We start from the raw sequence: 25,463 nt of genomic DNA on the forward strand, positions 1-25,463 counted from the left end.
CTTTGAGCTTTTATAAAACCATTTTCTCTTTCAACAGATTCAGTCAAGTTACAAGCCAAACGTAACAATATTTATAATAAGAAATTGTAACAATATCACAAAAACACATATCCAATAAATATATTTATGCATATATTTATGGAACTTGACTGAACTTTCATGCAGTACAACTGAAAACACAGTCCTGTCTGCACACCTACCAACTCTATCATGTATTTCCCAGGTAGCAAGTTTATTCACTAAGTGTAACAAAGCCTTGGAATGGAGGACAAACATCTCAATCTGGATGAAAGAAGCTGTGCTGTTTACATGAAATTCTACATTTCAGCAAGTTAAATCAGTAATTCCACTTTAGAATCAAAGCCCGCTTCTGCTTATTCAATTATCAAGTTGAAAACATTTTATCTCTCAAACAAACTACACTATCTGTTCTTTCAGTAGGAGTAATCCACAGTTTATTGGCAAGTAGAAAGGACATGCTGTATGGCAACTGCTTCAAGCAAACTAAACTCTCAGCATTATAAAAAGAAGCTAGAGGTGTATAAAAAGATGACTATAGAAATAGAAATCTATTGCCATCTTACATAATGATACCCCTGTAGTGTAAAGGTGTAATTTTCATCAAAAATCTTACAGTTAAACAGTTCTGCCTATCCGATTGGTCAGTGGGTTGAATTGGTGGGCGAAGCCTGGCGCATGCACCTTGGTTACTGTACCCCAGCTCTCACCACTCCCTCGCCTCGGTTACTGGGCTGACACCCGAAGAGGAAGATTGAAGGAGTGAACCTCAGAGGCATATAAAGTATAAAATGGCATCAGTAATGGCAGCCCAGAATGCTAGTCTAATGTTAGACAGATGAAGGTGAGGGTGCAAATTTTGGCCTTGGTTACTGGGCTCTGGCCCCCTCCTCTCCCCAGCCTCGCTTACTGGGCCCCAGCCCCCGCTGCTCCCCAGCCTCACTTAGTAGCCCCCAGCACTCGCCGCTCCCCGGTCTAACTTACTGGACCCAGACCCGCAACTCCCTGGCCTCACTTACTGGACCCGGCACTCACTGCCCCTCAGCCTCACTTACGGGCCCCCAGGAGAGAGGGGACAACATAGGGGTCGGTGTAGGAGGGAGGGGTGGAGGGGGGACAGCATGGGAAGGGGCTGGGATGGTCTGGGAGGTGTGGAATGGGAGTTGGTATGGGATGAGTGGGATGGATGGATGGGATGGGGATGGCATAGGAACATGGGGTGGGATGAAGATGAAGTGGGGATGACATGAGAGGAATGAAAGGAACAGGATGGGTATGGCATGAGAGAGATTGCATGGGAAGGGTGAGGATTTGAAGAAGTACCGTTGCGATAAAGATACTAGTTTCACTGCAAATACTTTGTGGGTCTCTGCTAGTAATTAAATTGAACCACTCCATAAACATTGTAACATTGGCAACAAGCTTGTTCATCCACTGCCATCTTCAATACAAAAATAACTATTAATTTGCATACATTCTTGTTAGATTTAAGAAAGCCCCAATGGCCTGCTATTAATATCTGAACATGAATTCAATAATATATATCAAAGTCACTGCATTAGTATCGAATGAATTTAGGGTAAAGGTAAGAATTCTCAAACTTACATTGTCTGGGCTTCAATACTGGATGAACCATGGATATCTGAAGATGAACAATTACCATTTGTAAAGGTGAAAATCAGAATCAATTTAACTCCCAGCTGCATTAATGCATTTTGTGTGTAGAATATAAAACAACATACCTTTATACTCTTATTGGCAGAAGCATACTGGGCAAGGACAGTTCTCTTTCCAAAGCATAATGCTTTAAGCAGAGTACATGGTTAAAGGGAGCATATAATTATCTTCAATTCATAGAATCACAGAATAGTTACAGCACGGAAGGAGGTCAATCAGCTCATCATGTCTCTGCTGACTTTCTGCAAGAGCAACTCAGCTAGTCCCATTTCCCTGGCCTTTTCCTGTAGCCCTGCAAATTTTATCTCTTAAGGTACTTATCCAATTCCCTTTTGAAAGCCACAATTGAATCTGCCTCCACCACACTCTCAGCCAGTGCATTCTAGATCCTAACCACTCATTGCATAAAAGAGTTCTTCCTCATGTCGCCATTGATTCTTTTATTAATCACCTTAAATCTATGTCGTCTAGTTCTGGACTCTTCTGCCACCAATGGGAACAGTTTCTCGCTATCTACTCTGTCTAGATTCCTCATGATTTTGAACATCTGTATCAAAGCTCTCAATGTTCTTTTCTCTAAGGAAAACAACCACAGCTTGTCCAATCTATTTAGTTAACTCCAGTCCCTTATCCCTGGAACCATTCTTGTAAATCTTTTCTGCACCCTCTCTAAAGCCTTCACACATCACTCCAAAAGCGCGAAGCCAGATTTGGACACAATACTTCAGTTGAGGCCGAACTAGTGTTTTATAAAGGGCCATCGTAACTTACTAAATTTTGTATTAATCTCTGCCTCTATTAATAGAGCCAGGATCCCATATGCCTTTATAACCACTTTCTCAACCTTGCCCTGCCACCTTCATTGATTTGTGCACATATACCCCCAGGTCTCTATGTTCCTGCACCCCCTTTAGAATTGTATCTTTTATTTTATATTGCCTCTCCTCATTCTTCCTGCCAAAATGTATCATTTCTGTGCATTAAATTTCATCTGACACATGTCCATTCCCCCAGCCTGTCTATGTCCTCTTGGAGTCTATCACTATCCTCCTCACAGTTCACAATACTTCTAAGTTTTGTGTCATCTGCAAATTTTGAAATTGTGCCCTGTACACCCAGGTCTAGGCCATTAATATAGATCACAAAAAGCAGTGGTCCTAGTACCAACCCCTGGCAAACCTCACTTTATACCTTCTTCCAGTACAAAAAACAACCTTTCACCACTACTCTCTATTTAAACAAAGCCAATTATATAAGCATGAGGGGGGAGCTGGCTAAGGTTGATTGGGTAAATAGACTAAAACGTATGGTGGTAAACAAACAGTGGGAAACATGTAAAGAAATAATTCAAAATGTCCAACAAAAATACATTCCATTGAAAAACAAAAACTCATCTAAGGAGGTTAAGGAAAGTATTATATTAAAAGAAGAAGCTTATAATGTTGCAAAGAATAGTATTAAGTTTGGGGATTGGGAGTGTTTTAGAAACCAGCAAAGGGCCACCAGAAAGTTGATAAAAAGGGGAAAAAATAGATTAGAATAAACTAGCCATGAATATAAAAATAGATTGTAGGAGCTTTTACAAGTATATCAAAAGAAAGAGAGTAGATAAAGTAAACGGTGGACCCTTAGAAGCAGAAACAGGTGAAATTATCATGGGGAATAAGGAAATGGCAACGACAGTAAACAAATATTTTGTGTCTGTCTTCACAGTAGATGATACAAGTTACATATCAGAAATAGAGGGTAACCTAGGGGCTAATAAGAGTGAGGAAATTAAGGTAATTAATATCAGCAGAGAAAAAGTACTAGAGAAAGTCAAGGGACTAAAATTTGACAAATCCTCAGGACCTGATGGCTGACGTCCTAGGGTTCTAAAAGAGATAACTGCAGAGATAGTGGATGTGCTGACTGATTTTTCAAAATTCCCTAGATTCTGGAATGGTCCCAGCAGATTGGAAATTCGCAAATGTAACACCACTATTCAAGAAAGGAAGGAGAGAGAAAACAGGGAACTACAGGCTAGTTAGCCTGACATCAGTCATTGGGAAAGTGCTGGAATCTATTATTAAGGAAATATTAACAATGCACTTAGAAAAGCACAGTATGATCAGAATAAATCAACATGGTTTTATAAAAGGGAAATTCTGTTTGACAAAGAGTTTTTTGAGCATGTAACTAGTAGGGTAGATAAAGGGGAACCACTAGATGTAATATACTTGGATTTTCAAAAGGCATTCGATAAGGTGCCACACAAAAGGTTAATACACAAGATAAGGGCTCATGGACTTAAATCGTGGAAATGCTCAGCAGGTCAGGCAGCATTTGTGGAGAGAGAAACAGAGTTATTGTTTCAGGTTCTGATGAAAGGTCACGACCTGAAATGCTAACTGTTTCTCTCTCCACATGTGCTGCCTGACCTGAGTATTTCCAGGATTTTCTGTTTTTGTTTCAGATTTCCAGCATCTGCAGTGTTTTGCTTTTGTATAAGGACTCATGGAGTTGGGGATGATATGTTAGCATGGATAGAGGATTGGTTGACTGACAGGAAGCAGAGAGTAGGGATAAATAGGGCATTTTCAGTTTGGTAGGCTGAGACTAGTGGAGTGCCACAAGGATCAGTGCTGGAGCCTCAGCTACTTACAATCTATATTAATGACTTAGACAAAGAGACAGAGAGTAATATATCTAAGTTTGCTGATGATACCAAGCTAGGTGGGAATGTAAAATATGAGAAGGACACAAAGAGGCTGCAAAGTGATATAGACAGGTTACGTGAGTGGGCAACAAGGTGGTAGATGGAGTGTAATGTGGGGAAACATAAGGTTATTTACTTTGGTTGTAAGAATAGAAAAGCAGAATATTTTTTAAAAGGTGTGAAAATTGCAAATGTAAATGTTCAGAGAGATTTGGGGGGAAAATGTTCAGAGAGACTGGGATGTACTTGTATAAGGAACACAAAAAGTTAGCATGCAGGTACATCAAGAAATTAAGAAAGCAGATTGCATGTTGGTCTTTATTGCAAGAGGATTGGAGTGCAAGAATAAAGAAGTCTTGCTACAGTTGTACAGGGCTTTGATGAGACCACACTTGGAATACTGTGTGCAATTTTGGTCTCCATATTTAGGGAATGATAAACTTGCATTGGAGGCAGTACAGCGAAGTATCAGTAGATTGGTCCCTGGGATGAGAGGGTTGTCCTGTGATGAAAGTGTAAATTGGGAGTAAATTCTCTGGAGTTTAGAAGGATGAAAGGTGATCTCACTGAAACATTCAAGATTATGAAGGAGCCTGACAGGGTAGATACTGAAATGTTGTTTCTCCTGGCTGGGAAATCTAGAACAAGGGGGCACAGTTTCAGGATAAGGGGCCAATCATTTAGGACTGAGATGAGGAGAAATTTCTTTGCTCAAAGGGTTGTGAATTTTTGGAATTCTCTACCCCAGAATGTTGTGGAAACGCCATTGTTGAATATATTTAAGACTGGGATAGACGGATGTTTGGTCTCTCAGGGAATCAAGGGATATGGGGAGTGGGTGGGAAAGTGGAGTTGAAATCCAAGATCAGCCATGATCATATTGAATAGTGGAGCAGGCTCGATGGGCTGTTTGGTCTACTCCTCCTATTTCTTATGTTCTTATTTCCTATCACTCAGCCAGCTTCGTAGCCCTGCTGCCACTATTCCTTTTATTCAACTTTGCTAGCAAATGTATGATTTGGCATTTTATCAAACGCCTTTTGGAAGTCCATATACACTGCATCAACTGCATTACCCTCATCAACCCTCTCTGTTACCTCATCAAAAAACTCATTCAAGTTATTTAAACATGATTTGCCCGAAACAAATTCACGCTGGCTTTCCTTAATTAATCCACATTTGTCCAAGTGACTGTTAATTTTGTCCTGGATTATTGCTTCTAAAAGCTTTCCCACCACTGAGGTTAAACTGACTGGCCGGTAGCTGCTGGATTTATCCTTCCATGCTTTTATGAACAAGGATGTAGCATTTCCAATTCTCCAATCTTCTGGCACCACCCTCCCCCCTCACCCCACCCTGTATCTGAGGATAATTGGAAGATTATGGCCAGTGCCTCCGCAATTTCCACCCTACTTCCCACCCTACTTCCCTTAGCATTCTCGGATGCAACCCATTTGGTTCTGGTGACTTTTCAACTTTAAGTACAGCCAGCCTTTCTAATAGCTCCTCTTTATCATTTTTGCCCATCTAGTATCTCAATTACCTCCTCTTTCACTATGACTTTGGCAGCATTTTCTTTCTTGGTAAAGCCAGATGCAAAGTACTCACTTAGTTCCTCAGCCATGCCCTCTGCTTCCATGCATAGATCTCCTTTTTGGTCCTTAATCAGCCCAGCCCTCCTCTGATTACCCTTTTACCATTCATATGCCTATAGAAGACTTTTGGATGCCTATTATGTTAGCTACCAATCTCTTCTCATAATATCACTCTACCTCTCTTATTTCCTTTTTCATTTCCCCTCTGAACTTTCAATATCCAGGCTGGTTCTCACTTGTATTATCAACCTAACATCTTTAATTCACACCCATTTGCTGCTTCATCTTACTATCTCTTTCATCATCCAGGGGACTCTGTCTTTAGTTGCCTGAATACCTATCCCACTAGTTGGAGGCCAATAGCATGCAGCCAGTAGTGTAATGTGTTGTGACTGCGGCAGGAGCAACACACTGTTAATTCAGTCCCATCACTCCACAGGTTGCAGCGTATTACTAAGCTTTCAGAAAAGCAAATTAAGCAAATCAGAAAAACAGCCAAATTAAACACACCAAACCAGGTATCTTTAGACAATAACATTAATTATTTATTTTTAAAAACCAAAATCTTAAATACTATTAAGATAAACCTATGTCTAAAGACCTCATAACTTCTTAATTTAATCTAACTCCCGCATTCACACACATACATTCAAAAATAACAGTGATAACAGTGGTCCGGTTTTAAAGGTAAAGTTTTTAAAAATTAAGTAAATAAATAAGTATGTTTTTTGCATTTTACGTTCCCAGTGAATGAGGTTTTCTGATGTGAAGGTAATCAAAGTTCACTCGAAGTCTTCATCCGGATTTGATGAAAATACTCTGTTCTCGATAGGCATTCAAACTGTTTGGTTGCAGTAGCATTAAACAGTTCTTTCAACAATGAGCACAGCAATACGAATAATTTGTTGAAAAAGAAAAGCTTTTCTTCCTTACTCAGGGAATTAACTTAGCTTGTACCTTTGTAGAATATTTCTTGAGAGAGAATAAAACAGCTCCTTTCTTCAGATCGCCTGGCTGGAATAGTCTCTCGAACTAACTGGTTCAGACTGGTCCCTGCCAGCTCCACAAACAATCAAATGGACACATCATATCATGTGACCTCTCCCTCTACTGCTGTTGCTCAGGGTAACCAAACATGCAGCTGTGGTATACTGTGTTTCCAGAGTTCCAGAATCTTCTCTCCCTTAAAAGTGCATTGTTTTTTTAAATAGTCTTAAAGGCACTTACACAGTTTTTAATCCGAGGAGAAAAAATAATACAAGTTCGTGACATGCGGTACCTCGACTGTTTCTTAATTCTAATCAAATAGATTCTGTCCTTGACCCCTCCATGACATCCTCTCTTTCCAATACTGTAATATTCTCCTTAATCAATACTGCCGCCCCTCCCCCTTTCTTTCCTTCCATATCTTTCCTGAACACTCTGTATCCAGGAATTTTTTATTACCCAGTCCTGCCCTTTAGTGAGCCAGATATACTTATTGTCACCACATGATATTCCCATGTGCCTATCCGCACCTGCAGTTCACCAACCTTATTTACCACCTTGCCAGTGAAAATGTGAATTAATGATTCCAATAAAATATATTGGGTATATATTTATGATGATAAAACTACTCAGTGCATCATCAATTCCTATGGGTAAAGATGCAATTAGGTAAAAATCACAATGTGCTCTGTTGCAACAGAAATACACTATTTGGAAGATGGTGGTAAAAAGAACCAAATTAAATCCAGAGTTGTTTGATTCTGGAGAGCAAAGGTTTTCATATCCGAACAGATCCGCAGCAATCTCAATTGATTATCGAGGGGGGTGGGGGGGGGGGGGGGGGGAGCGCTCGTATTATATAAAATTAATTTATTCAAAGTAACACACATTCAATAACTTCTACCCACCCAACCATAATACTCAAAAGCACAAAATCCTTTTTCTAAAAAAAAAATCCCTGCAAAGATTCTCTTGGTTGAAATCAAATTCATGTAGTTAGCATTAGAGAGTCGCAAAATAAACTTTGTATACCTCCATATAACTCCGTATTTAAAATTCTGAAGATATTATTACATCTTGAAGTAATTCGAAAATGTACCGTAACTTGAAACAACAAGCCGCTTGTAACAAGCCTGCAAATAATTGGTGCTGCACAGGGATATATATGGTTCCATATAGATTTAGGATGCTGTACATTCTGTCCATTGCCTCGTTGTCTGCAATAACACCTGCAACGGCAGAAAATGTCCCACCTCACCCTACCCCATCAATACTAGCTCCATGTAATCTATGCTATGTATCGTTCAGACACCTGGGGGCGATTTGGACCATAGGTTGCTGTCACTTTATTTATGGCCATTCCAAGGGCTGAAACGGACAGCAAGGTTTACACCATGGCTAAGTAATGAAAGGGAACTGGAGGCTGGCAATGTATTAAATTAGGGCTAATCTGGAACATGCTTTTGAAATTATACATGAAACATAACGTTGTACACAGCTCGAAAGGGTTGTGCAAATACGTTATCTATTGTACATGGCCTGTAGAATGATTTTTACAACCCTCTGGTTAGGGAAAACGACAGGATTACTAGTCGAGAAACATACTCAGAACGACGCACCGTCTAATCCTGTATATCCAGCCTGTCATCACCAGCCCTGATGAATGACTGATCCCCCCAACATCTCAAACTCTGCAGTCACTAGATTAACTGAAAGCTTAGTGCACCGAGTTCCTAACATGTTATATCCGTCCCAACTAGTTCCCAATAATTGATTGTAATATTTCGATGTTCTGTATTCTGGGAATACATAGAACGTTTGTAGTATTTCTCTGTTTCCGCAGTTCTCGGTGAAGCCACAGTCATCCACGGTCTGTGCGAGTGCTTTTTCTACCATTTACAAAGAGATGCTAGAAATGTGTTTTGTTCCGTTTGCTGCATTTCCGGTCCGGAGTTGTGCTTATCTATCCTTTATTGATATTTTCACCTGTCGTTTGCCGATAGTGGCGGGAGCCCAGCTCAGTGAATTATCACTGTATTATAAAATGGTGCGTTCTCAGCGTCAGACGTGAAACGCTGCTTCGCTCAAACTTGCACATGGACAGTTGCCTATGCATTGGCGCAAATCGCAACAAAATGGATACAAAGGATTTATTTAGAAGAATAATGTGTCATCACATGTACTGAAGCAGTCCCAGGGGTTCAGCTAGTTATGGGATGGGATGATTTTGGCCTTTCCTTCCAAAGGGGAAAAAAGTGCATTTTTGGTGATGCTGGGGCCATTATAGCGGATCCAATAACCAAATTATTACCGTACCTAAAGGTAAAATATGATCAAAGTGAATGTTAGTTGCTGTGGCGTGTTTAACATTAGATCAGATTTCCAATTTCCCTGGTCAAGAAGACTGTATTTTGTGCTGTAAACCTTTTATTTAACCTCGGCCTTATTGTAAATCTGAACTGTCGTTAAAGTTGCAGAAATATAGACGACAACTGGGATGTTTCTGAGCCTTATTTTCAACAATTGTCACATTGCAAATTCATATCAAAATCAGCTTGATAAATGAGAATGCGAGTATCCCCTTGGGGGAAAAAAGAGCTCTGGTCGTGTCTTGCCTCCCCTAATCTTTGCCATCTCTAGTTCATGATGTCGTCTGCACAGTTCTCTCGTAAATATTAACTGACTCCACAAACCCAAGAATATACTCATCCAAATATATTTAATTTTGTAGAAATTGCCTGCGTTTTATCAATTCATTGTAGCCGATCAATTACAAACAAGCTGTGATTTTGCACACGATGTACAAAACCTTTCCTGGGACATCTTATAGCTTAAGCTATGTTCACATGTGGGAACGGACAATTCTGGTCACAGAGATCCGATTTGTATTCCTGCACGCTTCATCTTGCTAGCATCTGTCAAATGTTATTTGATGCGGTAGTAAATGGCCTTTTCTAATTCAATTGAAACGATGGATCAAAGAAAACGATATTAACACTTTAATTAATGCGGTAATTTTCCCTGTTGGTTTTTACTTCTATGACACATCGCAAGCAATTTACACTGTCTCAAAATCAGCTTTGATTGACATAGAGAGCATGCTCGGTGGAAAGCGATGCTACAGCTCGATAGTACAGTAGTGGATGGAGCGGGGTGGCGCCTGCGCGATTAACTGTGCACCGAGCTCTTTAAACCATGCAGCGCTGGAACGACGGTCGCTCCAGAGACTACAGTCCCCGCTTTGGTTCTTGTATCAAGTGTCTATCGGAGCCATTGCACACCACAGAAACTATGCCAAACAGAGAACCTGATCCCAAAGATTTCTTGCAGTTCTTGCAGTTGTTTGATTCTGGCCAGAAAGCTACATCAGCCAGCACGACAGAAAATTAAACGAATATTTATCAATATGATAGGAAACAGGCACAATACCACGGAAATAGTTTCTGCCTCTGCATAGTTTAGAAATAAATTGAAATACCAGATCTTCACATGACATATTTATTTTAAATAGACTTCTATTGTATAAAGCAGACTCATTTAGTTCGTGGTTTATTTTTAATTTAGGTGCAGTTAGTTGTAAGCGGTTGTTGCCTTACTTCCGCAGAACATGTAATTTGACAAAACAATTATAGTTTGACAAATAAAAAATAAACATAACAACTTCCTCCCTTTGGAGGATTTCTGAAATTTGAAACCATTTCAGGATTTCGGATGTGGAGAGTTAAATGTGCAGCAGAGTTTACGGGAATATTCTAAAGCACTTGGCATAATCTTCTTTACACTACACAACACATATGGTTCCCGTATCACTATGGATGCCTCATTTCCATACAACATAGTAAGCGAAGAATAGTAACCACATATTCCGTTTTTAAGTGACCAAAGAAAATTCCGAAAAAAAAGTAAATGTATAATGGGAGCGTCGCGACCGCGATTTTTTCCTTATTGAAAGAAATACATTGAGACGATACCGAACCCAACGAAGGAATCAGCTCATTATACGGTACCAGCACAATCCCATCAAACTAATGCACGAAAACAGACATTGTCACAATTTGGACCCAAGAGTATTTTTTAATGTAGAAAGGGTATATAATATTCAATCCTTCTTCTAAATGACAGCATTTAATTTCCCGATACATAATTTCACAGCGACTTGCCGAATGCTACTGCATCTGACAGCATTTAGACAATTCCACTGCACCACCCCAAAAGTACACATTCACATCACCCACCTGCTTGGTGCTAAGTTCCTTTTCCAGCTCCTTGTATTTATTATGCCAAACCAAATAATGCAACGGATATTTTTCTGCCACCCTTCTCGCAGAAATCATTCTGATATCATTCTTCTCTTCCAAATATCACATAAACTACCTTTGCAGCAGACAGTCAAAACCCTGGCAACAGGCACCAATCCCTATATTGCTCGGCTACTGAATATCAGACGATAGGAAGCGCTGTAATTCTTGCTTTCACCGTATTGGAAAAGAGGAAGTGCGAGAAAATCGCAGGCTGAGGAATTACCACGTTTCTGTGGGGGAAATTTACATGTTGAAAATATGTATGGAGCGCAGACTAATAATAACATAAGTATAAACCTACAATGCGGCTAGTTGAAATAAACTATTATCTTTTCTGCATTCAGCATGGATATCTGATCAGCGAAAAATACAATAATAATACATTTTATTTTGTGGTCAACCCCATTACCTACAATATTGCAGATGCGCGGTCGTACAAACCTCCTGGGAGCTGTAGTTCATCCGCTGAGGTTGGGATTATTGATGCAAATATGTAATTTAAAATGAGCTACAGCTTCTCAACCAATTTCAAGAAAATAATATCAATATTTAAAAATATTGCCATGCACCTCAATGTGTCCCAGTCTGCACAAGACATCCACCTTAGCACCAGTTGCCCTGGGAGAACTACAAATCCCAGAGCACCTTGCGGTTATCACCCCCACCCCCTTCCGCCCCGCCATAGTGGGCGCGTCTCCAATCGGAGTCGACCAAACTTGGGGGGTGGAGGGGAAGCTGATTGGCAAGCAATGACGTAATTTACTTTCGCTCGCATGCGCACTGGTGGGCCGGGCTGTCAATCACCTGACGCGCGTGGGAATTCCACCAGCAGGTTGGGCTGCGCGGCCGTGTCGTCATTTCCTGGTTGCGCTGGGAATGGGGGCGGTTGGGAGAAATCTGCGGTTTTTCAGCAACTTGTCTCGAACCGGATGCGTCTGCGTTAAACAGACCGGCCCTCGGAGATTAGAGACTTGGTGGTGTCGGGGATCAGCGCTGGAAATAAATAAACGCAGGGCAGAAACGGAGAGAGAATAAAAAAAAAATGTCCCGAAAGCTGCGGCCCAACGAAGTGTGCGCCGACTGCAGCGCCTCAGGTACGTGACTCAGTGAATGGGGGGAAAGAGGGTGGTGGTCGGAGCCCGGGGATCAGGGCCGCCCCTTGCCACTGTGGTACGCGAGAGACGGTGGCGAATGGGGTTTTACTTGGGGCCTGTCAAGTCAGCTGGGCGACAGCCCCTCTCGCAGCTGCGGCTGGAAGGCGGTGGGTTTCGCTGAGGTGGGAAATATAATGAAGTAAAAACAATTTGTAGTTGAATGCGGAGAAAATTGTGCATTTCGCCTGGTATATTTTTTTGAGTGTCAGTGGCCAGTTGTAAAAGTCTTGTTTGGAAACGTCCAGTTCCTGATTGTAGCACTGGCCATTGTCCCCAGGCTGAGCGGTAATAAATTCGATGCTGTAATCTGTTTAGCTCACAATACTCACCATAAGAAACCCGTGATTCTTTGTGATCCTGGTTACTGTATGCAACGTCGTTGATTCAGGTGATCTACTCCACTGAGTCTTTTAATTGATGTTTAAAACTTTTCATTGGTATCGGATTTATAGATTCAAAACATCGAATCACTGTATTTTAATAGAGTCAGGCATTTCTCAGTGACTTTTTATTTGAGGTGGGGTGCTCAATATTCGTTTTTATAAGAAAATAAGACTCCGTTCATCTGCAATGTTCATTGGGTTACATAACAGTTAAGGCACAAATGCGAGTTGGTTATCTGCCAGCTGGGCTGTGATTTAAGTTTGATGTAGGAGATATCAGATCTGATTTAGAATATATCAGATCTGTGGGAGCGAAATCTGTGCTTGTTTTTTTAAAGTAAAAGTTTGCAGTAATTAGGGGTCTATACCAATTGAATCTTATGTTTACTTGTTATCTTAATTATAATTCAAAATTTGAAGTTTATGCAATATTGTAGAGTGCCAGCAAAATGTATTGTTGGCTTTCTTGTTTCATTTGTAATGCTTACCTATTTTGAGGTAAATATTGTCACATCATTGTACTTCAATATTTCAAACTACTGAGTGGTATTGTTCCTGCTTTCCTTTAAGTCTGTGAAGGAAATATAGACATTTATTTCTTGATCAGTACTATGCATGACATCTTCTCTGTTCGTATTTGGTATTTAAAAGTAAAATGGACCCTCGAAAGGTCTACCTGCCAGGCACTACGTTCATCTAGGGTCAAGCAGAGGGACTCGTGATAAGCATATTGCACATGTTTCTGCCCAAGGTTCTGTCAGGGCGCTTGGGTCAGACTGCGGGGGGTGGGGGTGGGGGGGGGGGGGGGTGCGTAGTTTGTATTGCTGGAGCTCCCTTAATACAGTTGTAAAATGGTGGGTTTGAGAAGAGTCGGAGGTAGTGCTCTTGGTGTTAACTCTCAAGATTTCTAATAAAAAGGCAATTGTAATGTAATTTCTACTGTTTAGAGCTTTGTATACAGGAATGGTGAATCATTTAACTATATTTACAGTTACTGTGAGTACATTTGTTCGGCTCAGGTAATCGAGAGCAATGTTTTGTAAGTATAATTTGATTAATTAAGGGTTACACCAAGTTCTCTATTATCCCCAAACATTAAATTAATGTACATCTTGAGGCTGTTTTTTCCTTCTCCAAATTAAAAAATGTGCGTTTTTAATGCAGGTAGGATGGAAGAATACTGCTGCCAAATGTTCCATTTTGCATGTTAGTTATTGAGTGTTTATATGAGTATGGTGGTGATTCATCTGCCTTTTGGGTGGTCGGTGAGAATATTTACATGATTGAATTCAAAGTGGGGGAGAAAGCCACCTTTATGGATGCAAGTTAACTGCATTATTAGTGCCACCAGCTGAATAAGGTTTCAGATAATTGGCACAGAAGTGAATTTTCAAAAAAATCTCTAAATGGAATATTGATAATGTCTGAGGCCAAACAGATGAGGTTGATATAGATTGACCAATTTACCAAAACCTAACAACAGCTTCTGTAGAAATTCAAACTATTGTCTCCCCCAAGAGTACCCTGAGATCATATGTGTGTGTGTTAAGCAAGAGACATAAATGCACACCTATACAAACAGATTTTGAGTTGTAAAGCACATTGCAATGGACTGGCTGTTTGCAATAGATACTGAGGAGGAAAATGTAAGCAGATTACACTAGCTGAGAGACCTGTAGGTATTGAAGTTTGTTTCACAAAATCACTAAAATATATTTACTTTCTGAACAACCAATTTGTAAATAATACTTTTGGTTATAGTTTAGGACTGATCTCATGCAACATTTTCAGATGAGTAATAGATGATGGTTGTCTATTGGTTGCAGCCATGATATGAGAAAGTAAACCCAATCTTCAAGAAAATAAATGAAATCCAAATTCTCAAATACTTGAGAAATTGATCTATCAATTCACTGTTTGCTTAAACCTTTGTCAAGGGTGTAAAGGGATGCTACCATTCTGCAAAGAATACTAAAATCATAGACTGTTATAGCATAGGCTACTTGGCCAATCAAGTTTGTCCCGGTGCTCTTGTTACATAAACCCACTCTCACTTATTTGCTCCCGTACCCTGTAACATTCCCCTTTTCAAGCAGCTCTCTACTTTTAAAATAATTTATGGACAGTGCTTCAACAGTGGTTTATGGCACAGTGTTCTACATTATACGCAAGTTGTTTTTGTTCTAACTTTCCCTTTGCTGTTTTACAAAAGTGGTCATTTTTCATATGAACTCATATAGTACATGTCATTGACTATGAAGTATTTTCGGCCTCAAAATGAGTTGACTGAGATGTATCCTTGTTAAGGTTTATAGGAAAGTGCATCAGATCTTTATTTTTTTTTAAAAGGTAGATCTGTAAACAACTTTAAACTAGACCATGATACAGGATGCGGGTTTGCACTAGCAAAATGCAAATGTAGGACTTTTGCCAAGAAGTTCTTCACAAAACGAGAGATTTAATATAGGGATTGAACTTGTGGGTCTGGCAGTGGAGGAGCTCTGAAATTATTTAGGAACTATAATTGGACGTCATAGTCGAGTGCATTACAGAATCTTGATGGATAATTTAAAACGTGTTGAATTATCTTCCTTTTCATTGAATCATAAAATAGTATAGCAATAAAGGAAGCCATTTGGCCGATCGAGTCTTTGTCAGCTGTCTTGTAGAGGGATTCAGTTAGTCCCACACTCCTGCCTTTCCTTATATTCCTGCAATTTCTTTCTCCGAGTATTAATCCAAGATCCCTTTTGAAGGCTACTATGGAATCTGTATCCCCCACCCTATCAAGTAATGCATTCCAAATCCTAACCATACGTTGCATAAAGTTTTTCCTTATGTCGCTTCTGGTTCTTCTGGCAATCGCCTTTCTCGATCTGTCTTCATAACAATCATGAGGTGGAACGCTGGCTATAATTTTTCATTCCGTCTGTAGCCAAAGACACAAGTGTTCTGCCTCAATGGTGCCTTGACTGACAGATAACCACACAATGTGGCACATTTACTTAGCTATTAGGAGCTTTAAAGAAACAATTTTTTCCCTAGGACATCATAAAGATCTGTATTTAAAGAAGATTTTCAACATTTGACAACGCTTTGAGAATATTTCCCCAACTGATGGATGTTTGAAAATGAACTAATTGCTCCGGTTTGTTTTGAACAATATTAGTTCAGTTTGTAATGTTAGTTTATTTTTTGGCGAAAGTTTTTCTACTTAAACCTTTCTGCCTCTCCAACTCTCAAAATCTGCCCCTTTGACCAAGCTTTTGTTCATCTGCCCATATATCTCTAATATTGTTTGATCATGCACCTGTGAATTGCTTTGGGATGCTCTACTACATTAAAGGCGCTATATAAATGCAAGTTGTTGTTGCTTTTGTTTTTCCAATTCCAGTGACAGTCTGAGTGTGAATATTATAGTTTACATGGATATTTTAAAATTTCTCCCTAATTAATTTGTTGCATCAGTGAGAAAGGAAAAATCGTCCGAGTCGTGTTCACCCATGAAGTAATTTGTTTTCCCCCTTCTTGATTTCTAAGCCATTCATTTACAGGGTTGAACCTGAGTATTTTTAAACCTTGAATATTCATCAACTGAAGGAGTGTGAAAATTTATAATTTATTCAGACATGCCTGACTAATCCAATGTCTGATTACTGTGTGGGATGGGTTGGAAGAATATTTTTCTGAAATATATTTGTCAGTGTTCTACAGGAAAAGTGAAATCCACATTTTCAGCTTTTAGACTTAATGCTCTATGCTATTCTGGCAGTCTATTTACCAGTTCAACTATTATTGATCAATGGGCAGAGATGCTTTTATCATAAATTTTGGAATGTAGTTTCTAAATCCCAGCAACCAATATACCTGAAACTCTCATTTCCATGTGATACAACACTTGCTGATAAAAGTGGAAATATTCTGGATCTATCAGATGTTTAACCATTCAAACACTATTGTGTTGTTTGGTAACCTAGTTTTTCCAAGTTGTTGGGGAGATTAAAACAAATTCTGATTCTCAACAGTACTGGAAGTTTGAGGTGTTGGTTGCAGTCACTTGTAATTTGATGGTTTTAAGATTCTGGATGTAGCGACATACAACAGATGCAGATTTTGGAGTTAAGATTTTCGGAGCTGTTTGGACATCAGAACTGAAATTTTGGTGGTACTCCTATTTTTCTCCTTGTAAAATGTAACTAGATTTGCTGTGCTGCAATCAGGATATTAATAAATTACCTATTCTCCCTCAGTAAATTTTTTTCTAATATACCCTTTATCATTCTAATATTGCTCACTTGTTACCAAATTCTTCAACTAGTGGAAACAGTCTTTCACTGTTAAACCTAATTTTAAAAACCTGTATTGGAGCCCCCTTAGTTTTCCCTGGAGCTAAGATTAATATCAACTTTTCACGCCTTTATAACTACAACTTCTCATTCCTGATATAATTCTAGTGTTTTGAGATGCATACCATCTGGGTCTGGTGATATTTGTTACTTTTTAGCCAGAAGTATTTTTAGAGTTAGGAGGAGTTAGGTCCTCAAAACAGAAACTTGCTTTTACATGGCATCTTTGATTTAGCAAAACGTTGTAAGATGCTTCATAAAGGCTGGGTGGGGGAAGGTGGCAAGAAATCTAACACCAAGGAGGCTGTGAGAGAAGCTGGTGGTGTGGATTAAAGGTGTGGTCGAAAAGGGCTGTTTTGAAGCTTTTGAAGATAGAAATGCACACAACAGATGTGTTTAGGAACTGAATCCAAGTGTGCTGGGAAGTGATGACTGAAGGTTTCACCATCTGTGGTGAAACTGAGGAGGAGGAAGCCAGCCAAGTCTTCTAGGCAAAGAGTGGAAGAAACAAATTGGGATATGGATTGGAAGAGATTGTGGAGGTAGGATAGGGTGAGGTGGATGAGGAATTTGTAAATGAGGACAAGCGTTTTGAAATCAATGTATTAGAGGATGGAGAGTCAATGTGAACAAGGATGATGGGAGAGCAGGAAATAGTAAACAAAAAATGAAGTGGGCAGTGAAATTCTGGATATATTGGTGTTTATGTAGGTTGGAATTGAGGCTGGTGAGCAAGAAAGAAAAAGACTTGCATTCATATAGCATCTTTCACAACCACCGAACGTCTCAAAGAGCTTTGCAGCCAATGAAGTACTTTTGAAGTGTAATACATTAAGGAGGGAGAAAGTTACCTGGACACTTTGTTCCAGGAGGCAATCACACCCCTTACGTTAAGTACTTCAAATTTGGTCCTAGGTCAGGGAAGGTGTAACTGAGTGAGGCAGGTCTGGGAATCCAGAAGGTAACACTGGAGGAGCCTAAGCCCTTGCACTTGTTCAACAGGTATGAGGTTCTTATAGCCTGTGTGGACGAGAGCAGGGAATGCGGGAAGGATGGGCAAACTGACCACAGCACCGAGGTACAGGGGGCCATTCAAGTTGGGGGAGTAAAAGGGAATGTTGTTGACTAGAATTAGGGGGATAGATATTGTTCTCTGCAGTCAAGAGTATGAGTCCTGAAGGGACATAAGAAATAGGAGCAAATGTAGGTCATTTGGTCCCTCGAGCCTGCTCCGCCATTCAACTGGATCATGGCTGATATACCTCAGTGCCATTTTCCAGCACTATTCCCATGTCCCCTGGTATCTTTTTATAAAGGCTGTGTTGCCTGCTTGGTGCCAGGGTTAAGGACGACATCTCAGGGCTGGAGGTTAACTTGGAGTGGGAGGGGAAGGATCCAATTCTCCTGGTCCATGTGGGTACCAACGACATAGGACTAAGAGACAGGTTCTACTTGGGGAATATGAGCAGCTAGGGGCTAAATTTGAAAAGCAGAACCACAAAGGTGGTAATCTCTGGATTACTACCTGAGCCACAAGCAAATTAGCATAGGGTAAATGTGTTCCGCATATCCTACACAAACAGAGACTAATGAGGAAGTGCTAGAAATGGCTGGAGAAAAGGGAAAGTAGTGCATAACATCAAAGAGAAAGATGCAGTATTTCAGTCACATCGTTCGAGCAAAAGGTAGACTGAGACAGTTATTGGAAGGAAAGATCAGCAGAAAATGCAGGAGAGGAAAGCAAAGGGAGACTGATGATGGATATAATGAACTGCATGTGTTGACCTACGTGGAATGTGTACGGTGGAGATCCATGGCAGTCAACCTTCTGGGAAGATGATGACACCACTGAACAAATGAAATAAGATCAGAGAGTTGAATGTGTGGCTCAAAGATAGGTGTGGGAGAAATGGCTTTCAATTCATGGGGCACTGGCACCAGTACTGGGGAGAGGGAGCTGTTCCATTAGGATGGGCTTCACTTGAACCGTGTTGGGACCAGTGTTCTGGTGAATCAAATAATTAGAGCTGCAGAGAGGGCTTTAAGCTAAATAGTCAGGAGGAGGGTTCAGGTGAGGGGAAATTTAGAAAGTTTAAGAGAGTGGACAAGGTAATGGTACAGCGTAGCGATATGGGTAATAATCAGTATGACAGGAAGGGATAGAGTGTACAAACATGAGTGCACCGTCAAATAGGGTCAGAGTAGGGGAAAATGGTGAAAAGACAGAATTAAAGGCTCTTTATCCAAATGCACGCAACATTCATAATAAGAAAGATGAATTGATGGCACACATAGAAATAAATCTAATATCCATTACAGAGACATGGTTGCAAGGTGCCCAAGGCTAAGAACTGAATATTCAAGGGTATTTAACATTTCGAAAGTATAGGAAGAAAGGAGTCAGAGCTGGGGGTAGTTTTGTTAATAAAAGATGAGATCAGTATAGTTGTGAAACATGATCTTGGCTCGGAAGATCAAGATGTAGAATTAGTTTGGGTGGAGATGATAAATAAATGGGGAAAAATGTCAGAGTCGTTTATAAGTTCCCTAACAGCTACATTGTAGGACAGTATAAATCAAGAAATAATAGGGAGAGGGGGCTTATAAGGAGGGCCTGGCAATAATTGAGGGCGATTTTAATCTTATAGATTGGACAAATCAAATTGGCAAAGGTAGCCTTGAAGACGAATTCATAGTGTATTTGGGACAGTTTCTTAGAACAATACGTTGTGAAACCAACCAGGGAACAGGTTATTTTAGACCTAGTAACGTGTAATAAGACAGGATTAAATAATGACCTCATTGAAGGATCCTCTAGGCAAGAGTGATCATAACATCATAGAATTTCACATTCAGTTTGAGGGTGAGAAACTTGGGTGTGAATCTGGTGTCTTAAACTTAAATAAAGGCAATTAAAAAGGCATGAAGACAGAGTTTGCTAAAGTAGTATGGGAAAATAGGTTAATATGTAAGATGGTAGATAGCTGTGGTAGACATTTAAGGAGATATTTTGTAACTCCCAACAAAGATATGTACCATTTGAGAAAGAAAGACTCTGAGAAAGATGAACCATTCGTGGCTGACTAAGGAAGTTAAGGATGGTATCAAATTGAAAGAGAAGGGATACAATGCTGTGAAGCTTAGTCGTAGACCAGAAGATTGGAAATATTTTGGAAACAAGCAAAAGATGACCAAAAAAGAGAGAAATTCGAATGACAGTAAAGAGATATAAAAACAGATAGTAAGAGCTTCTACAAATATATAAAAAGGAAGCGAGTAACTAAAGTGAGCATTGGTCCCTTGCTGGGTGAGACTGGGAAATTAATAATGGGAAACTTTGAACAAGTGTTCAAAAGCACCATAAGAATAATAGAAAAACAAGGGGCAAAAGGGAGGGAGGAACTTGAAACAATAACTATCACTAGAGAAAAAGTGCTAGGGAAACTAATGGGGCTAAAGGCTCACAAGTACCCTGGACCTAATGGCCTGCGTTCTAGGGTCTTAAATGAAGTGGCTGCTGAGATATGGATGCATTGGCTGAATCTTCCAAAATTCCTGAGATTCTGGAAAGGTCTTAGCGAATTGGAAAACTGCAAATGTGACACCCCTATTCAAGAAAGGAGGGAGACAGAAAGCAGGAAGCTATAGGCCAGTTAGCCTAAATCTGTCATTAGGAAAATGCTGGAATCCATTATTAAGGAAGTAGTAGCAGGGTATTTAGAAAATCATAATACAATAAAACAAAGTGAGCATGGTTTTATGAAAGGGAAATTGTTTGACAAACTTTAGTTCTTTGAGGATGTAACAAGCAGGGTGGTTAAAGGGGAACTTGCAGATGTAGTATATTTGTATTTCCAAAAGGCATTCAAAAACGTGCCAGTTAAAAGGTTCTGCACAAGATAAGAGCACATGGTGTTGGGGGCATTCTATTGGCATGGATAAAGGATTGGCTAACAGGAAACAGAGTTGTGGTAAATGGGTCATTTTCAGGTTGGCAAACAGGGATCAGTGCTGGGGCCTCAACTATTTAGAATCTATATTAATGACTTGTATGAAGAGACAGAGTGTGTTGTAGCCAAATTTGCTGACAATACAAAGATAGGTAGGAAAGCAAGTTGTGAGGAGGGCACAGTGTCTGCAAAGAGATGTAGATAGGTTAAGTGAGCAAAAATCTGGCAGAGTATAGTGTGGGAAAATTTGTGGTTATCCACTTTGGTAGGAGGAATAGAAAAGCAGAATATTATTTACATCGAGGGAGGCTATAGAATGCTGCAGTACAGAGGGATCTGGGTTTCCTCGCACATGAATCAAAAGGTCAGTACGTAGGTACAACAAGTAATTTGGAAGGGAAATGGGAATATTGGCCTTTATTACAAGGGGGATAGAGTTTAAAAGTAGGAAAGTCTTGCTACAACTATACAGGGCATTGATGAGACCACATCTAGAGTACTGCATACAATTTTGGTCTCATTTAAGGAGGGGTATACTTGCATTGGAGGCACTTCAGAGAAAGTTCACCACAAGGTTGATTCCTGGGATGAAGGGGTTGCCTTATGAGGAAAGGTGGAGCAGGTCACCATCACCTTCTCAAGAGCAATTGGGGATGGAGAACAAATGTTGGCCTTGCCAGCGACATTCACACCCCATGAAAAGCAGAAAAAGTTTGGGCGTATATTGATTGGATTTTAGAAGATTGAGAGGTGACCTTATTGAAACACAAGACTCTGACGGGGCTTGACAGGGTGAATGCTGAGAGGATGTCTACCCTTGTGGGGGAATCTAAAATTTGGGGCTACAGTTTCAGAATGAGGGATCTCCTATTTAAGATGGAGATGAGAAATTTATTCTGAGGGTCATTAATCTTTTAAATTCTCTACCATAGAGAGCAGTGGAGACTGGATCATTGAATATATTCAAGGCTGAGTTAGACAGATTTATGCTCTACCAAAGAGTCCAAAGTTATGGGGGGCAGGCAGGAAAGTAGCGTTGAGGCCACGGTCAGACCAGTTGTGATCTTATTGAATGGTGGAGAAGGCTCGAGGGGCCGAATATTTATGTTCTCCTGTTGTCACTGCTGCAATGTAGAAAACGCGGCAGCCCATATGTACACAGCAAGCTTCCACAAACAGCAATGTTATAGTAATCAGATAATCTGTTTTATGATGTTGATTGAGGGATAAATATTTGCCAGGACACCAGGGATAACTCCCCTGCTCTTCAAAATAGTGCCATGGGATCTTTTACATCTACCCAAACAGGCAGATGGGGCATTGGTTTACTGCCTCATCTGAAAGACAGCTCCTCCAACAGTGCAGCACTCCCTCTACTGTATTGGGACTGTCAGCCATGAGTTTTGTGCTCAAATCCTGGATGGGGACTTGAACCTGGAATCTTGTGATTCAGAGACGAAAGTGTTACCAACTGAGCCACGGATAATATACAGTACTTTAGAAATAAGACCATAGGTGACCAAGAGGTGGATTTGTGTTGGTGATATAAGTACTTTCCTCACCTTTTTTCTCTCTTTCCTGCTCATTTTATTTTCTCTCCAATGCTCTTCCAGCTCCTGTGTTTTTTGTCATCTCTCTTTCTATCCCCTAGCCATTTTCCTTTGTGAACCTGTTCTGAGTCCCACGACTTTTTTTCTAGGCCCTATTCTGACTTGTGTTTTGAGTGCTGTTAAAATAAAATTAAAAAATTTGTATGAGTAAGTTAAAAGAAATACCCCAAAAAAGATAGCAGAGCTTTGTGTGAATGTGTGTGGGAAAGTGTCAGAATGAGGCTGTGGTGGGAGCTTGAGGCCAGGGAAGGGAAGCTGGTTAAACTGTTGCTGTGCTGGAACCAGCTATAGTTCTGGCATCTGATTGGTCCCTAAAGGGTCAGACCAATCAGGTTGGACAAGTTTATCAGGATGGATTAGATCCCAGAAAGTGGGGCTTCAGCTGGAAAATTGATTTTACAGTTGATTGAACAAATTTTGCACTGTTAAGTGAAAGCAAACTTTGGTGCAGCTCCTTTCCTGTACAGTGTTGGGGATAATGTATTCTATTTATCCAATGTATGGCCAAGACACACTCATTTTAAACAATGGCACTGAAGTAAAATACTTAAACAGTTTATTCTCTGTTCATATTCATTGAATTTGCTCTATTTTCTGTGGTTTGATGGTTGTTAGCTGCAATGGGGGACATATTTCTCAAAGCAACTTTCAAACTTAATGGACACATGGAATATAAGTGCTTTAAAAATGATGAATGCTTACATTTAGAATTTTTTTGACCAATATTGTGGTTAATGCCACAAAACAAACATTGAGGTCTGAGATTCTGGATTGGTGCTCCACTGCAATGAATGAACAAGAAATGTTATTTAATGCTGCTATGTTAGCAATTTTACATAATGGTGGTAATATTGTATGAGAGCCTGCTTTACTTTGTCAAATCTTCCCTCAAAAAGTTTTTGCTTTCACATTTTGAGCCTGACCCTGTTTCTCCAGGTCAGTAGATTTGTGCTAGTAATTAGACTGGGCGGAGGAAATAAGTTCCACATAATAAGTGCTCTGGTTTTGTTCTGTGTAAATAAGGGTAACTAAGCTTGTCGTGTGGTGTTAGTTTGTTTTTATTAAATAGTCTTTCAATAATCATGTACTGATTCCTATGAGCTGCTTTAACCTTTGTTGAATGTTCTTGGTATTTTAACTTAGTCCCTTGCAAGGACTAATGTGCCTGAATCTAACTATTAACCCACTGTAATAAATTCTATACTGTCGTTCAATCTACTCAAACTGGAAATTTCAGTGTCAGGGCCAGACTGTTGTGTGCTGAAGAAACAGCTGTATTTATTGCACTTACTTCATAAATGTACAGCATCTTAATTTGATATTATGCACACACAGTATTTAAACACCACAGGAAAACTCTTAATACACTCAGCTGCTTTAGTCTGAGGAACAAATCCATACCAGTTTCAATGGCACAATCAGCCCAATAAACTCCACGCCAGGAATGTTTTACAGTACCTTAAGGCTGTAATGCTGACTTGTGTTACAGGATTCTTCCTTCCTGCTGGCATGCTTAGATTAAGAAATACATTGCTGGCAGGTCTACTTTCAGGGGATTTTCTTTGATTTATTACGAAAGACTAATTGTTGTAAATTGCTGGTGGATCTTTTACAGTACCAGCGGTCTGTCTTGCTATGCAATATGTTACGAGTGCTTCTATTTTTTTTTTGTTAACTTTTGAGAACTTCTGTTTTCAAACTGAAAAAAGGATTCCATAAATGCTGGACTTTTTTTAAAAAGAGGTCATTTGTTTACCACAGAGCTTACCTCTCTACTAATAACACCCAGCCTGTGCTGGCTGGGTCTTTATAGATAAATTTGAGTACAATTAACTAATCAGCACCCAACGCCTGTTCACCCTATTACCTTCAGCTGCTAAGTATTTAACATCCATTAACAGAACTTATTAGACACTAACAATCAGAAGGTCTGTTGGACTTGGCTAGTTACTGGAAGGCACCTGTTTTCAGATAAATAACCAGCAGGGGGCTTTTTTGATTTGGGGAAGATGTTTACAGAGAAGTGGCAGGTAAGATTTATAGGGGTCAGGTGGCTTGACTCCTGGCATGTTTTTGGTTTCGCTTTGGACAGGCAGTTGAGGTATAGACAATGGTTTGAAAAGGAGTGTGAACTGTTTTGAAGACACTTGGAGAAAACCTGCCAAGAACAAACCCCAACTTGGCCTTTTCCAGCTCTTTGAAAATCCTGCTAGTTTTTCCCCTCTCTTTAAGAAGCGCTGAGAAGCAAGTGTAAGAAACAGATTGAAACTGTTGCCGCACTTCTCCTGCAAGGCCTACCTGAAACCCCTGTTGCTGCATTTCTCCTGGAAAGCCTGCCCAAACTGATCTTCAACGTTGCCTGAAAAGAACTGTTCTAGGAAGAATTTGGGATGCCAAACCGAAAACGGACATCTGACAGCTTTCATATCTTTATTTTTTCTTCAAGAATTAGCAAATATTTCACTAAAGTATTTTTGTCTGTTTTTTTGTAATAGAGCTCGAAAGAATAAATCTCTCTCTTTTGGTTAACCAGTGTATATGCGTGTGTGAGGGGCTAAGGTAAAAAGGGAACTTTCATATTTCCATTTGTGTGTGAATGCTTTGCTTCATTATTGGTTAATACGTGTTTTATAATAAACTGAATTTTGTTGTTAAAGAAAGTGTGTTTGTTTTATTTTTGGGATAAAAATAGAGTCTATCGGTAACTGGGAAAAAAAAATATATGGTGCGACCTGTGGAGAAGG

At 39.9% G+C, this 25,463-nt stretch overlaps 2 protein-coding genes across 7 annotated transcripts in view; one reads left to right on the forward strand and one right to left on the reverse strand.

Annotated features, from left to right (window-relative positions):
* The window catches only part of ankrd13b (ankyrin repeat domain 13B), a 365,862-nt gene extending 354,553 nt beyond the window's left edge, over positions 1–11,309 (reverse strand). Inside the window, exon 1 of the mRNA XM_068009985.1 lies at positions 11,211–11,309. Coding sequence (XP_067866086.1) covers positions 11,211–11,309 — 99 coding nt within the window. The remainder of the gene's footprint in view (positions 1–11,210) is intronic.
* An 842-nt stretch (positions 11,310–12,151) lies between these two features.
* git1 (G protein-coupled receptor kinase interacting ArfGAP 1) overlaps positions 12,152–25,463 on the forward strand; it is a 216,182-nt gene continuing 202,870 nt past the window's right edge. For all 6 annotated transcript variants that reach the window (XM_068010450.1, XM_068010453.1, XM_068010455.1 and 3 more), the window contains exon 1: positions 12,152–12,370. In XM_068010450.1, the coding sequence (XP_067866551.1) occupies positions 12,319–12,370 (52 nt within the window). In that variant the 5' untranslated portion in view covers positions 12,152–12,318. The remainder of the gene's footprint in view (positions 12,371–25,463) is intronic.

This window comes from Heterodontus francisci, chromosome 30 (assembly GCF_036365525.1).
Source record: "Heterodontus francisci isolate sHetFra1 chromosome 30, sHetFra1.hap1, whole genome shotgun sequence".
NCBI lineage: Eukaryota > Metazoa > Chordata > Chondrichthyes > Heterodontiformes > Heterodontidae > Heterodontus > Heterodontus francisci.